Raw genomic sequence first — 15,599 nt, 5'->3', positions numbered from 1 at the left:
AATTCCTGACAGGCGAAGATAAAGATGGACGCACTATTCCAGAACGTTTGTAACCAATGGAAATCGGTTGAGAAAATTACTGAACACTACAATGGAACTTTTCCATATTTAAATTAATTCCCCTGGGACCACTCACCTGCCTCCCCACAAAACCGAAAGCAGTACCTAGCAAGTCACAAAGCACACATCATACAGTCTCAGCCTACTTAATTCCATCCCTCTGCTAATCTAGCTCTGTTGCTTCCTGCAGTAACTGCATGTTAACGGTCACTCACTCCCAGATCTCTTCCAGACATTTCCCCAGCCAGAGTACTGACTGCCTCATAAATTTCCCCCATTTATTTGCCAGAATTTCTACTGGCCATGGTTCTGCCTACTTGCAAACTTTAACTGATCCAGGACAAAATGCTGGAAAGACTCTGCAAGTTTGACAGCATCTGTGGAGAGAAAAACAGAATTAATGTTTCAAGTCAATGTTTTTTTTTGTCAGAACTTTGATGTCGACTCAACTCCAAATATAACCAACTTGAAACAGATATCACAGCATAGTACCCTAAAGATTCTCCCCAGGCCAACAGCAGAGTATGCACTGCTTCCTCCTCCTCATTAAAGATTTTAAAATCAATGTTGGATACCCAGTTCCTTTCAAAGTCTTTCTAAGAATTCAAGTACAATATCAAGGAGTCTTTCCCCAATTTTAGTTAGAGCATCATTTTCTCAAAAATAAGTCAGATCAACAATGTCAGTCACGCTGTACCTTCCTACAATGAAACTATGCTGGTGGTTACCATTTGCTTGGCTCTTTATCTCTCAGCTGACTATCGTTAGTTCTCAATGCAAGATGAAGGTTTGTTTTGTTGCAGCCAAGTCCTATATTGGTTTGTTCTCAATTGAATATTCATCAACTCCTGCATCATGACAATCACTTCATAGGTTTTGGCCTAATCTCATTCAGTACTTGATGCACTTTGAGAATTTATTTATTCATGGTGTTTCTTGGACATTCATGGCAGACTCAATGTCAAAGTACTTGCCCCCATATTATACCAGAGTCTTCTCTAAAGAACACATTAAAAGAACAAATCATTTAGTCAACTCTCAGCTTAAAACCTCAGGGAATTCTCAAACGGTCTTCAATAGCCTGCATGTCATTAACAATCTACCACTCCTTTCTACTCCCTCTTTAAAATATTTGTCTCTTTCCCAGGGATTTCCCTCCCGGGGTTTTTTGTAATTAGTTTTTAAATCAGCTCAATGTTTGAATTACACCAACCATCATTTTTTTAAAAAATTATAGTACCCAATTCTATTTTTTCCCCAATTAATGGGCAATTTAGCATGGCCAATTCACCTACCCTACACATCTTTGGGTTGTGGGGGCGAGACGGACAGTGACCCGGGACCAGGATCCAACCCAGGTCCTCGCGTCGTGAGGCAACAGTGCTAACCACTGCTCCATCCTTACACCAACCATCATGTCCATTTTAACTGCTTACCAATAAATCCTCAATCATTCCAACTGTGCTCCACAGCTTCTCAGTTCTACACCCACCCCATCTTGGCCAAATCTAAAGTTCTTCCAAAACAATCCTGAAGTTGCCCTTTGTCAGAGTAATAATACATATTGAAGCCTCACATGTGCTATGTTTTACCCCCTGCATCATGACAAATTTAATGAATTAATCAATCATCCAGCACCATCCCCAGCACACAGTCAGTTGTCATTTCGAAGTTGGAATGCAAGTTACTTCTGACCAGTGCCTAACACAGAGGATCAAGTCACAACCCCTTAGCAGTGGAATTTAAGCAATTGACTACCATTAATATTCCATAATAGTCCTGATTACAAATTCCAGACCAATTGGACACTTGTTTGATTGGTTAAATGCACTCCATTACTACTTCCCTGGTAGCCCGACAACGAATTCTGCCTGGCTATCAGATATGGCTACCTTTCGCGTCTGAAGAAGTTTAAGTTCACTTTGAAAGGGTCACTGTGTGGGTTCGCCCAGAGGTGGCAACCATTTATCGACTTCGTGGAAAATTAATGGGGGAGAGATTCGCCATAATTACTTTTAAAATAGTCACTCTCATTGTTGCCACTTCTGTGTTATTTAATGTAAAATTGTAAGTTGAACTGCTGTTTCACCTTAAACGACAGCTCCAGCCTGACACCTTGCTGAAGGGTGTAACTCAGGATTATTTGATTATTTTAGATCTTCACGCTCATTGCTAGCAGTTGCAGAATTGCCAGCAAGCACTGGAAAGATTAACAGGCTCAATATTGCACAGTTTTAACAACGTCATGTTCACTCGTTCAAAACCTAACACGACCTCAGATAGGAAATTAAACTCAAAATTTCAACTTCAGAAACAGGAGCCCTATCGACTGAACGACATAGTCAGGCAGAATGTCACGAGACACTTGTAATTATGTCACAGACTGAAAGCATGCTTAAAAAAAACACGCTGGGCACAGTTCACCACACATTCCATCCCACACACCTGCAACATCTTACCGGCTCCTACATACGCCAGCGAATGCCATCCTTGACGATGAAATTAAAGTCCCGATGAAAGGTAGATGCTAAAGGTAGATGGACACGAGGTTTGCTAGTGTCATACGGGAGGGTTTAAACTAGTATGGCAGGGGGGTGGGTATCAGACCAATAGGTCACAAGGTGAAAGCATTGAGGGAGAACTAGGGAATAGGGCCAGTATGGCTCTGAGGAATAGCAGACACAGAGATGTTGCTGAAAACTGCGGGTCTGGTGGCCTGAAGTGCATGTGTTTTAATGTAAGTAGTATTACGGATCAGGCAGATGAACTTAAGAGCTTGGATTAGTATTTGGAACTATAATGTTGTTGCCATTACAGCGACCTGGTTGAGGGAAGGACAGGATTGGCAGCTAAACGTTCCAGGATTTAGATGTTTCAGGCGGGATAGAGGGGGATGTAAAACGGGTGGTGGAGTTACGCTACTGGTTAGGGAGAATATCACAGCTGTACTACAGGAGGACACCTCAGAGGGCAGCGAGGCTACATGGGCAAAGATCAGGAATAAGAAGGGTGCAATCACAATGTTGGGGGTTTACTACAGGCCTCCCATCAGCCAGCGCGAGACAGAGGAGCAGAAAGGTAGACAGATTTTGGAAACGAGTAAAAACAACAGGGTTGTTGTGATGGGAGACTTCAACTTCCCCAATATTGACTTGGACTCACTTAATTCAGTCAGCAATGATAATGTCAAGGTCAAATGTGAAAGTGGATGTGGTTTGAAACAGAACGGAGGCTTAGTTTATTCTTGCACTATGGGCGCTTTCAGGCCATGCAAGCATTTATTGCACATTGCTAACTGCCCTTAAGAGTGGTGGTGATGACCCGGGTTCGAATCCCGGCCCTGGGTCACTGTCCGTGTGGAGTTTGCACATTCTCCCCGTGTCTGCGTGGGTTTCACCCCCACAACCTAAAGATGTGCAGGTTAGGTGGAATGGCCACGCTAAATTTCCCCTTCATTGGAAAAAATAATAATTGGGTACTCTAAATTTAAAAAAAAAAGAGTGGTGGTGATACAGGCATTTAGACCCTTTAGCCTGCTTGGCCATTAAATAAGATTCTGGCTAACTCCATATACCTGCCTTTGTGCCATACCCCCCAATATCTTCATATAACAGATCTGTCAATCTCAGATTGAAAATTAATTGATCTAGTATGATTGTCATTTGTGCAAGAGTTCTAAACCCTTCTGTGTAGAAAAAAGTGTTTTCTAATTTCACTCCTTACAAAAATGTCTGCTCTGATTTTAGATGATGCCCCCCTATTTGAAGATTCTCAACCAGCAGAAATTCTTTCTATCTGCATATCCACTTCCCTCAATATCAGAACCTCTAGGGAACGCAAACCCATTTGTTTAATCTCTCCTCTTAATTGAACCTTTGGGGGTCCAAATATGATAAATCTCTGCAACAGTTCCTCAAAGGCCAATATCCTTCCCATGGTGCTCAAAATTGTTCACAACGTTCCAGGTATGGTCGAACTAGGACTTTGTGAAACATGGAACTTCTAGTCCTCTAGATCAAGGTTTTTCAGACTCAGAGTTGTGACCCTCAGGTGGGTCGTGGGCCTATGTTGGGAGGATCGCAAAGCGATTGGTTGTGGCAATCCCAATCATGGTGACGCACCCGAGGAAGGAGCAGTGCTCCGAAAGCTAGTGTTTGAAACAAACCTGTTGGACTTTAACCTGGTGTTGTAAGACTTCTTACTGTGCTCAATGCTAACAGGCAGAGAAAGTGGGAAATATTTATACTGTGGAGTGAGAATGAAAGAGGAGTCATATCCACAGAAACCCAGGGAAACCGAGTGCTAATGGCCACAGAAACCAAGGGGAAAGAGTGCTAATGGCAGTCCCCAGAGAAGACAAAAGATGTGAAAGGTCAAACAGCAGGGAAACTATCAGAGGATGAACTGTAGATGGGGGGGGGGGGGGGGGGGGGACACACACAGTAAATTGCACATCTATCCAAGGGTTCAAAAACAAAGCAATAAAGACGTTTGCATTCTTGGACGAGAACAACACCTCCAACAAAGAGCCTCAGGCAAGCAGTTTCATTGCCAATTTGGCAACTTCTAGAGAAATTTTTCAAACGCCCATTAAAAATCACAGCATAAATAAACAAATACAACTGCTGGCATTCATAAAAGGATGCATACTGCTCATTCCCAAATCACATCTCACAGCTAGCGCAGCTCTGTTGCAAAACTGGCAAATATCCTAAACCCCATTGCGTGAATGAATTGTTGTGTGAAAGAGCTGCTTGCATATTTAGATCAGTGGGTTCCTGGGCGCAGGTTTCATATACCCGCAGCAATGCCAAACCTGCCTGGGCTTCTGACCAAGTTATTTAGCAGCTGCTGTCTATGCTCAAGGCCCATGCTCCAGAAAGCAGCTGGGCGAATAGGCAGCACCAGCAATATAAAATACATTGTATGTTTTTAATATAAATTTAGAGCACCCAATTTTTTTTTCCCCAATTAAGGGGCAATTTAGTGTGGTCAATCCACCTAACCTGCACATCTTTGCGTTGTGGGGATGAAACCCACGCAAACACGGGGAGAATGTGCAAACACCACATGGACAGTGACCCAGAGCCCGGATTCGAACCTGGGTCCTCAGCGCCACAGTCCCAATGCGAACCACTGCGCCACATGCCGCCCATAAAATACAATATACAGTGTGCTTGGCAAGAGACCTGCCGATACAGCAGACACCACATTCAATAAATTGGTACAGGTCATGGCAAAGTTCCAACACCCCTCTCCAATGGGATACAGAATTTAATATTTACATAGAAACATACAGAGAAAGGAGGACATTCAGCCCTTCGAACCTGCTCCACCATTCATGATGATCGTGGCTGTTCATCAAATACCCTGATCCCACCTATCCCGCCTTATCCCGTGGAAGGTCAGTTGACCACGATTGCTACACGCTGACATTAAATATAAATTTTGTCCACTTCGTCCAAGTAAATTTGCAAATGTAAGATTCTCTGTCGTGGCAATTACACATGCAAGCCATACAGCATCCCACAATGCATTTGCACTTGCTGAATAGCGAAGCACAAAAACAAGCTGCAAGAGCAGCAAAGCATGACCTGGGAAACTATCGGATAGGGAGATGATTCCGACTTGTCCGGGGAGAAGTGAACAGCAGGAAACAATGCTGCGGGAGCTGGGAGAATACAACAGAGTGATACATTTATAAAAGGAGATTTAGATAGGTCACACGCATCCTCACCCTGCAATTTTGGAACTCAGGCAAAAACAAAACAAAATAACCTAATGTGATATTGAAAACTCCCGTGGAACCAACAGAACAAGAGTTACCAAAAAGGTCAGAGGACACAGGGTGGTTCAATGGTTAGCACTGCTGCCTCACAACGCCAGTGACCCAAGTTCAATTCCAGCCTTGGACCACGGTCTGTGTGGTCTGGTTTCCTCCCACAGTCCAAAGATGTGCAGGTTAGGTGAATTGGTCATGCTAAATTGCCCCTTCGTGTCTGGGGTATGCAAGTTAGATTATGGGGTTACGGCAGAGTGGGCATGGGTAGAGTGCTCTTTCAAAGGGTCGGTGCAGACTTAATAACTGAATGGCCTCCTTCTGAACTATAGGGTTCTTTGATTCAATGTAGTCAGACCAGACCTTGGGGTATGTCCTGGTCACCATGACCCAGAGGCATCACAATGCCGATTCGGAATATCAGCATTACAAAACGAGGCTGAAGAAACTCCAGAACGTTGCTTACGCAGAGTACCCAATTCTTTTTTTTTCTCCAATTAAGGGACAATTTAACTAGTCCAATCTACCTACCCTGCACATCTGTGGGTTGTGGGGGTGAAACCCACACAGACATGGGGAGATTGTGCAAACTCCACACGGACAGTGACTCGGGGCCGGGATCGAATTGGGGTCCTCGATGCCGCGAGGCAGCAGTGCTAACCACCGCGCTGCCCTTCAGAACGGTGCTTTAAACTGAACTAGAACAAAGACAGATATTTGAAAAAGACAAAATTAGGGTTGATTGAAGCAGTTTCTTCACAAAAAGATCACCATGTGGAATGGACACCTGGTTTTGGAGGAGCAAACTCTGGAGTCAATTTTTATTTTAAAAAGCTAGACGAGCAAATTCCAAGGCCTTCACATGCAAGTAGAAGTGGCCTTTAATCACATGACACTGCCACAGATACTCCTTGCCTAGCAAGTGGTTTCTCAACGGTAGTCTAGCAAAGTCTACTCAATGTTCTTTGTCCCCAAGTACCCCAGCAAAGACAAAACTCAAAACCAGTTGCTCAACCTGCAAGTCATAATTCGTTCATGCACCAGAAACTGCCCGTCCAAGGACAGCGAGTTCTGTACATAAAGTGAAGACAGTGTCCCAAAGGGAATGCAGAAACCTGCATTGTTACTTCAAGCATCACCATGCTCTCCACTGTATAACACAGCCCGTCTTGGCAAAAACACAAAACATGAGCAAGACAGCAATGCACAGAGATGGCATTCATTTCAGAAGTGAATACTTCTGGGCAGCTTTTTGATAAAAAACCTCACACTGCTGACAGATGCCACAGTAGGTACCTTTTCAGCAGTGATTAATACTTACTGGAGGTTGGGCTAGGCAGTCAGAGAAGGTACGAGAGCAAAAAGGGAAATATCTCAAGATAACCAAGTAATTCACACGGAATGAAAAATTAGATGTGCAGAAACCCTCCATTTGTATTTGGAACAGTCTGCACCAAAGGAGTAAATATATGTCTGGCAATAAATGGGGATTTAAGTCTCACACAGTTGTCCACTTCAGGAAACTAATCATCTAAACATATGTCTTGTTCTATTCCTGCTTCAGCAGCTTCCCACATTGTGTCTGCTCAAAGCACAGCACAGCCAGAGCAGTAGTTCCAGAGGCTTCAGATAAAGATTTACTAGTAATCCCAAGCTGTACAATAATTAGCACTGTTCTGTAACAGACTGTAGCAAATTCCAGAAATGGAAGCAGATGAGCCTTCAACATTTCAATTATGAAATGAAAGAGCCATCAGAACCAAGAAACCTGACCAGCAGCATTTTCTAGTGTTAATTACTTCCCGTCTTAGGACCCAAGCTGCTGTTAGCCTTACAGCCTAACAATCACTCGTAGAGCAAGGTGATGTAAACCTGACAACAGACTTCAAAGCTTATTTGTACTAACATGCTCTTCTGAAGGTTGCTGACTATCAGGATGCAATTGTCGTATTCCAAATTCATGGCCAACTTATTACCAAATCAAATTTTTGCCCCTACCACTGCAATTTTGATTGTCATCACATTCACTGTAACTGTGCAGCACGGCCAGCACTCCTCTGGGATCTCCGAGCTACCTTGAAAGCATCCTCCTCCGATCCCCTCCTCCATTGCCCAGTTCACTTTGGTTCCGCACCTACCTACCCCAATCAAATCCAGCGAATCTCCAGCAATCGCTTCTCTTCCAGCCCAACACAATGCCTTTGAAAGTCCAGAAGTCTTCGACGTGCCCTCAAATTTTAAAATCATGCTTTGTAGATACATTCAGCAATAGGGCCGATTAAATAAAGACCAATAAAACAATCTTGTGGATTAGTTTTAATCTAAACATTTGCATCCTGTGTGGTAACTATACCTCTAAAATCACATTTAATTACTATTTCTGGTTGGAGACCAAGAACAATGTAACAGCACTTTGGCACGGCCACAGCTGGGGTAGCGTGTGCAATTCTGGTCACCACATTGTAGGAAAGATGTGATGGCAGAGATTCACCAGGATGTTGCCTGGGATAGAACATTTACGCAAGAGAGGTTGGATAGGCTTGTTATTCTTCCGCTGGAGCAGAAAAGTCTGAGGGGCAACCTGATCAAGGTGTACAATGAAATGAAGGTTATGAAGGGACAGGCGGATAGGGAGCAGCTGTTCCCCTATCACAAGGGGTCACAAGTTCAGAGTGAGGGGCAGGAGGTTTGATGGGGGGGGGGGGGGGGGGGGGAGAAAGAGAGAAAATGTGAAGAAAACTATTTTTTTTAGCCAGAGTGTGATGACGGTCTGGAATGCACTGCACTGCCGGAGGGTGGTGAGGGCAGGTTGCCTCACATCAAAAGTACCTGGATGAGTACTTGGCACATCATAACATTCAAGGCTATGGGTCAAGTGCCAGCAAATGAGATTGGGTACGCAGGTCGGGTCTTTTTCATGTGTCGGTGTGGACTCAATGGACCAAAGGGCCTTTTCTGCACTGTATTATTCTGCAATCCTGTGAACAGTACCAACTAGAGCATGACCAAAATCCCACTGTAGACAGAAGCCTAGAAGCACTTGAAGCAACAAGCCCTCCATTGCAGTAACACAAAAAGTGGAATCAAGAGAGAAACACATCAGCCTCCAGGCTACATTGCCAGAATCACTGTCACAGATTGCTGTTAAGTGTTAAACAACCATGGGCATCCTGCTTGAAACAGGATTCTATATATCTGGAATAAACAAACAATACTTGCAACGGTGGCTGAGTAAAGCCAAAGTGGTTTGTGACCAGTTCCGAGAGATTCACGCCTTGAAATTTATTTCCAGTGTTCCTACATTCTGCTCCTGAAGATTAACAGCAGTGGATCAACTAACCAGCAAATTAAGTGTCCACCACAAAAATTCCAATAAAAACTGAATGCAAGATTGAGATTTGTGTTTTCTTTTAAATATACATCAAAGAGGAGGAAAAAACACTTTTACAACCTATCATTTTCATTCCAAATCTAGCCAGTTTTACCCGACTTCCATGACTGATGCACATCAGCCCACTCTGTAGACACTCAGTGTGATTGACCAACAACAAGGCCAACGTGCTCTCTCCAGCTCTGCCAGAACATAGGCAACAAGTTCTGTAAAAATTCACAACACTGAAAGCTCACAGGCATGCTCAATCAACTACACAGTCAGTGTAGTCACACAGATCAAGTTCAAGTTAGAGGCTGGTTTACTCACTGGGCTAAATCGCTGGCTTTTAAAGCAGACCAAGCAGGCCAGCAGCAAGGTTCGATTCCCGTACCAGCCTCCCCGGACAGGTGCCGGAATGTGGCGACTAGGGGCTTTTCACAGTAACTTAATTGAAGCCTACTCGTGACAATAAGCAATTTTCATTTAATCTTCATAAAATCAGTTTGAAATTTGCTTACATTGTTGAGAAGGCATCAGATCACATTGGTCTTCAATAAAAGGAGGAATACACATTTGAGCAAGTCCAAATCGCACTACAAGTTACCGCCGGAGTCCAATCTATCTGCTGCACATGGGAAGACGTGGATTTTTTAAAAAATTTAGAGTACCCAATTAATTTTTTCCAATTAAGAGGCAATTTAGCGTGGCCAATCCACCTACTCTGCACATCTTTGGGTTGTGGGGGCGAAACCCACGCAGACACGGGGAGAATGTGCAAACTCCACACCAACAGTGACCCAGAGCCGGGATCGAACCTGGGACCTCGGCGCCGTGAGGCAACAGGGCTAACCCACTGCGCCACAGTGCTGCCCCAAGACTTGGATTATTATTCACATAGAATTTAAGGGTGCCTGTCTTTGGACAAACAAACAGCCAGGACGAGTACAGTGCAAAACTGAAAGGATAAACTATTAAAATCCTTATGTTCCTTATACAACATTTAACTGTGCTGGATGTAATGAGATGTATTTCCCTTTCTTCACTGACACTATCCTGGTGGCTGCGCTTTATCCAGGTGCAACTGGATAAGTGGCAGCCAGGCTGCTTTTTTTTTTTAAATACAAATTTGCTCACATGCTGCAGATACCACTGGCAAGGCGAGCATTTATTAAGTGCCCTCAAAAGATGGCAGGGAGCCATCTTCTTGAAACACTGCTGTCCACATGACCTGGATTGCGAGTTCCAGGAATTTAATCCAGGCCAATGTGAGGAGTGATATAATTCCAGGTCAGAATGGTGGGTAAGTTGGAGGGAGACCTGTGTTCCCAGGTATCTGTCACTGTTGTTCTTCTATGTGTTGCTGTTCTTCTCGCTTGCAGTTTTGCAATGTGCTGTTGAAGCAGCCTTGGTGAATTGCTGCAGTGCAGAAGATTGTGGCAGCTGCTGCCACAAAGCTTCAACGATGGAGGGTGTGAACATTTGAAGATGGTGGATAAGGGCAGCACGATTGCATAGTGGTTAGCACTGCTACCTCAGGGCACAGAGGACCCAGATTCGATCCCGGCCCTGGGTCACTGTTCATGTGGAGTTTGCACATTCTCCCAGTGTCTGTGTTTCACCCCCTTAACCCAAAGATGGGCGGGGTAGGAGGCTTGGACACACTAAATTGCTCCTTAATTGGAAACAAATCTGAGAAACAGAGTAAGAGATAGAGGTGGGAGAGAATAAAAATGCTGGATAGGGTGTCAAGCAAATGAGTTGCTTTCACTTAGATGTTGCTGTGTTTCAGTGTTATTGGAGCAGCACTCACCTAAGCAGGTGGACAGAATTCCAACACTTCTGATTTGTACCTTTAGATGATGGAAGGGGTTGCTGCAGAGCATTCAGCGACCGCCACACTATTTGTATGGCTCATCCAATTAAAGTTCTGGTGAATGGTGATTCATTAGTATTAACTCCAGCAAAGGGACACTACAGCATTGTAGGATGCAAGTACTTACATTAATGCATTTTAAATACCAGAGACATTTCTCCACGAATGCCTCTGCTGCATTATTTTATTCAATACAAAGCACGGATTGAACCTCAGAAGTTTGGACAGGACAGTAGCACAGTGGTTAGCATGGTTGCTTCACAGCACCAGGTTCAATTCGTGGCATGGGTCACTAGCTGTGCGGCGTCTGCACAAGTAGGCTTACATTAACACTGCAATTAAGTTACTGTGAAAATGACCTAGTCACCACACTTCGTCGTTTGGGTACAGAGGCAGAATTCAGATTGTCCAATTCACCTAACGTCTTGGGGGGGGGGGGGGGAGAACCGGAGCACCTGGAAAAAACCCACAGACAAGGTGAGAACGTGCAGGCTCCACACAGTGACCCAGCGGGAATCGAACCTGGGACCCTGGCGCTGCGAAGCAACAGTGCTAACCACTGAGCAACCGTGCCCCCCCCCCCCAACTTGCAGAACACCACACCCGCTGATCCTGAAGACCGCTTTGAAGCAACCCATCCTCCCATCCTCCCCGCTGCAAAGCGCAGTTCACTCGGGCAGTTAAGCGCAGATTTAGCATGTGTCAGACCACCAGCTCTTCACAGAAACGAGCGCTATTTGTTCTAATTCAATGCTGGATGGATGGTTGGCCAGAAAAAGAAAACTTCTCAACTCGCTCAGGACTCTGCAGAGGAAAGTTTGGCTGCAAGGGGGCTGGGGTGCAGCTGGTGCCCGTCACAGAGGGCCCAACGAGCCCCTGAGTGACAGCAGCCTCTCTCTCCCCCCCTCACTCTCACCCCCTCACTCTCACACACACACATCCCCAACCACCCCGGGACCGGGACCGGGACCGGGACCCCTCACCTGGCCTCGCTCGAAGTTCTCCCTCTCCGCCTCCAGGCTGTTGCCCGGGCGGCCCCGCAGCAGCTGGGCCGGCACCTGTTTAACGGAACTGGTCATCTTCTCCATCCCGCTCGGTCGGTCAGTCAGTCGGTTAAGTGGGAAGCTCGGCCTCTCCTCGCCCTCTTGCCCCCTCCTCACCACTCCGGGCAGACGCCCCGCCCCAAACCCCGCTCCTATTGGCTGCCGACGCCCCGAAAGCCCTCACCCATTGGACAGCAGCGGGCGGCCATTTCCCAATCCTATTGGCCTACGGAAACGTCAATCAGCGGACAGAACCATGACGTCATCGACAAGCCTGGCCAGCAGCCATTGAATGAAAAGTTTTTTAAAATATTTTTGCTTTCCTCCTTTTTCACATTTTCTCCCAAATTTACACCCACCAATATTTTTCTAAAATTTAGATTATCCAATTAATTTTTTCCAATTAAGGGGCAATTTAGCATGGCCAGTTAACCTACACACATCCTTTGGGTTGTGGGGGTGAAACCCACGCAAACACGGGGAGAATGTGCAAACTCCACATGGACAGTGACCCAGAGCCAGGATTGAACCCGGGACCTCGCCACTGTGAGGCAGCAGTACTAACCACCGCGCCAACTAACAAAAAGCAATAATCAGTAACAAATGCAATGACAATCCCCATATCAACAACAATCCCATCTTCCCACCAAACTCCCAAACATTAGCCCGCATGTTAACATAAACAAACAACAAAAAGGAATCAGGAATCACCCATAGTCATCATTAACACATAGTCCACCGACCCCCCCCCCCCAAATGTTTGATGTTATCCAATTCTCGAAGATGCATAATGAATAATGCCCATGAATTGTAGAACCCCTCCATCCTTCCCCTCAAGGAAAATTTGACCTTCTCAAGAGCCAAGAATTCCAGCAGGTCCCCCTGCCACGCCAGGGCACAGGTTGGAGGGTGGAGAGGTTGATCTCTACCCCAACAGGTTCCGCCTTCGGGCGATTAACGAGGCGAAGGCTACAACATCTGTCTCCGCACCCGTTTCAAACCCGGGCTGGTCCGACACCCCGAATATGGCCTAATTGGATGAAAAGTTAACCCACTCTGAACCCATTGGTCAATCCCTCCTCTGAACACCATTCGGTGAATGTTTATCCCCTCTGCAGGTTTATTGGTTGATGTGGTGAATGTGAATCACACTATATATAGTTGCCAATATCACTCCATGTATATATGTTCGTTATCTACCCATTGTAAGTGCAGTTGCACTATCCGACCACCAGGGGGAGTCGCTCTGGTAGTACGCGAGAGTTTGTAATGGGCTCCTCCCTTGGCTCCGCCCAGGACTCCTCCCCCCTGGGACCGATGTATAAAGATCAGTGCCTTAGAGCCAGCCTGCCATTTCACCTGAAGTTCAACGACGAATAGGCTGGCTCTATTGTAAGTGTATTAAAGCCTCTGTTCAGATCCAACTACACGTGTTCGCTGAATTGATGGTTCCATCAGTTGACAAATATGTGGTTTGAGCATTTATTGACTTGTGTTTTGAGAATCTCTGAGGTCTGAGCCTTTGCCAGAGTTTTAAATTCTATTTTGAAACCCAGCAAATTTTAAAATCCTTAGAATCCCTACAGCACAGAAGAAGGAGGCCATTTGGCCCATCAAGTCTGAACTGCACCTCAAAGGCGTACCCTACAAGGACCGCTCCACCACCCTATTGCCATAACCGCATCCAACCTGCACAACTTTGGACTGAGAGGAAATCAGAGCAGCTGGAGGAAACTCCGCAGACACAGATAGAACGTGCAAACTCCACACAGCCAGACAGTCACTCAAGGCCGGAATTGAACCCAGGTCCCATGACGTTTGGAGGCTGTAGTGCGAACCACTGTGACACCGTGCCGCCTGTGTCCTCTGAAGCTAAGACAAGACTTCCTCTTCCCATCATCAAAGCAATTCGCTTGATTCTGGAAATTAAGGATGCTGCAAACTTCCTGAAAGCATCACACTGCACCAGTAAATAATCATGCACATGTTGATATCAGCACTGCCAACAGATCTGCCTCATGACTTTGTCCCAGCTCACTGCTTTAAATCAGAGCTATTTCCCCAGTGGAGGCAAACAAAAGATTTCAACAAATTTGCCTTTGTCACAAGATCTTTTTCAAAAGGTGTTTTTGACAGCTAGTTGTTTCAGCAAAATCATGGCTGAAATTCTACATCAACCCCACTCTCCCCATGTATTTCTCAGGTCGTACCTCAGGGTCGAAGATGACTTGCACTCCAGTTCGGAGATCGTTGTGAAGTCCAATGCACAATCTGCAGATTTTAATCACATGCGGACAAGTGGTTACGCCAGTGCAGAAGGTGGTCGTTCGGCCCATCAAGAAAGAGCACCCTACTTAGGCCCGCTGCCCCACCAGATCCCCATAACCCCGCTGTTCTAACCCTCGTGGAGGTCACTGCATCAGGATTATAAAATTTCCCGTGACATGCACTGAATAGGAGCTTCCCCGGTAATCTGGGGGCAGGGGGGGTGGATTTCCACTTCACAGGAGATTAAATCATTCGTATAAAAACCCCAACCTGAGTGCAAAGCAATTTGCCAGAAATTTGGGAGCCATTTGGGATTGGGCTTAACACCCAAACAAATAACTCCTCTCTACTCGATCAAACACCTTCTCTGCATCCAGCATCATCACCACCTCCTGGTCCCCCCCCCCCCCCCCCCCCGTTCTGATGGGAAGACCAGCAAGTTTAGCAAGCACCACATATTCAAGGACAACTGCTTACCCTTCACAAACCCGTCTGATTCTCCCCAACCACCTGCAGGAGACACTCCTCCAGTTTGCATTTTCCCTATCACCGTCTGAATCTCTTCAATCCCCACTGGCTCCTCCAACACTGCCTCTGCCACTGTGAGACACTCCAGCCGCTCCAAAAACTCACTGATATCTGACTCATCCCCAAGGGTCTCGGACCTATATAACCTCTTAGAAAACTCCTCAAAGGCCCGATTCACTTGCTCCGGCACAGTCACCAGCCCCCTCACCCGAACAATCTCCCGGGAGGCCGCCTGTCAGAAGAGCAAGAACCGCCACTGGATCGCTCCCCCCCCCCCCCTCCCAAATCTCCTTCATAAATGCTGCCAACTCCCTCGCTACCCCGAAGGGGGTCAACAAGCGCAGCTTAGATCGAACCATCTTTGGATGCAACACTGTTTTTAAGTCCCCACCTAAAATTAACGGATGCAAGTCCAGGCTCAGGACAACTGCCAACATTCTCTTCATAAGCCCTACAGCATCCCAATTCAGTCGCATACATGCTAACCAACATCAGCAACCTCCCCTCCAAAGCGTCCGTTACTGTAAAGTATCTGCCCCCCTGATCTGCCACCACCTTCTTCATCTGAAACCTAGCTCTCTTGCCCACCAGTTCTGCAACTCCCCAGACCCTGTTATCAAAGCTCAAGGGAAACAATTGGTCTTACCTGGTCCTTCACCCTCAGGTGGGTCTCCC

General features: G+C 45.9%; 1 protein-coding gene across 2 annotated transcripts in view; it reads right to left on the bottom strand.

Moving 5' to 3' along the window:
• The window catches only part of hip1 (huntingtin interacting protein 1), a 308,710-nt gene extending 296,462 nt beyond the window's left edge, over nt 1-12,248 (bottom strand). For both annotated transcript variants that reach the window (XM_038813806.1, XM_038813808.1), the window contains exon 1: nt 12,069-12,248. In XM_038813806.1, coding sequence (XP_038669734.1) covers nt 12,069-12,173 — 105 coding nt within the window. In that variant the 5' untranslated portion in view covers nt 12,174-12,248. The remainder of the gene's footprint in view (nt 1-12,068) is intronic.
• Between the last annotated feature and the right edge of the window lie 3,351 nt (nt 12,249-15,599).

Source organism: Scyliorhinus canicula, chromosome 12 (genome assembly GCF_902713615.1).
Source record: "Scyliorhinus canicula chromosome 12, sScyCan1.1, whole genome shotgun sequence".
NCBI classification, from domain to species: Eukaryota; Metazoa; Chordata; class Chondrichthyes; order Carcharhiniformes; family Scyliorhinidae; genus Scyliorhinus; species Scyliorhinus canicula.
Note: the sequence above shows the minus strand (reverse complement) of the source record. Positions and strands in the feature narration are given on the sequence as shown.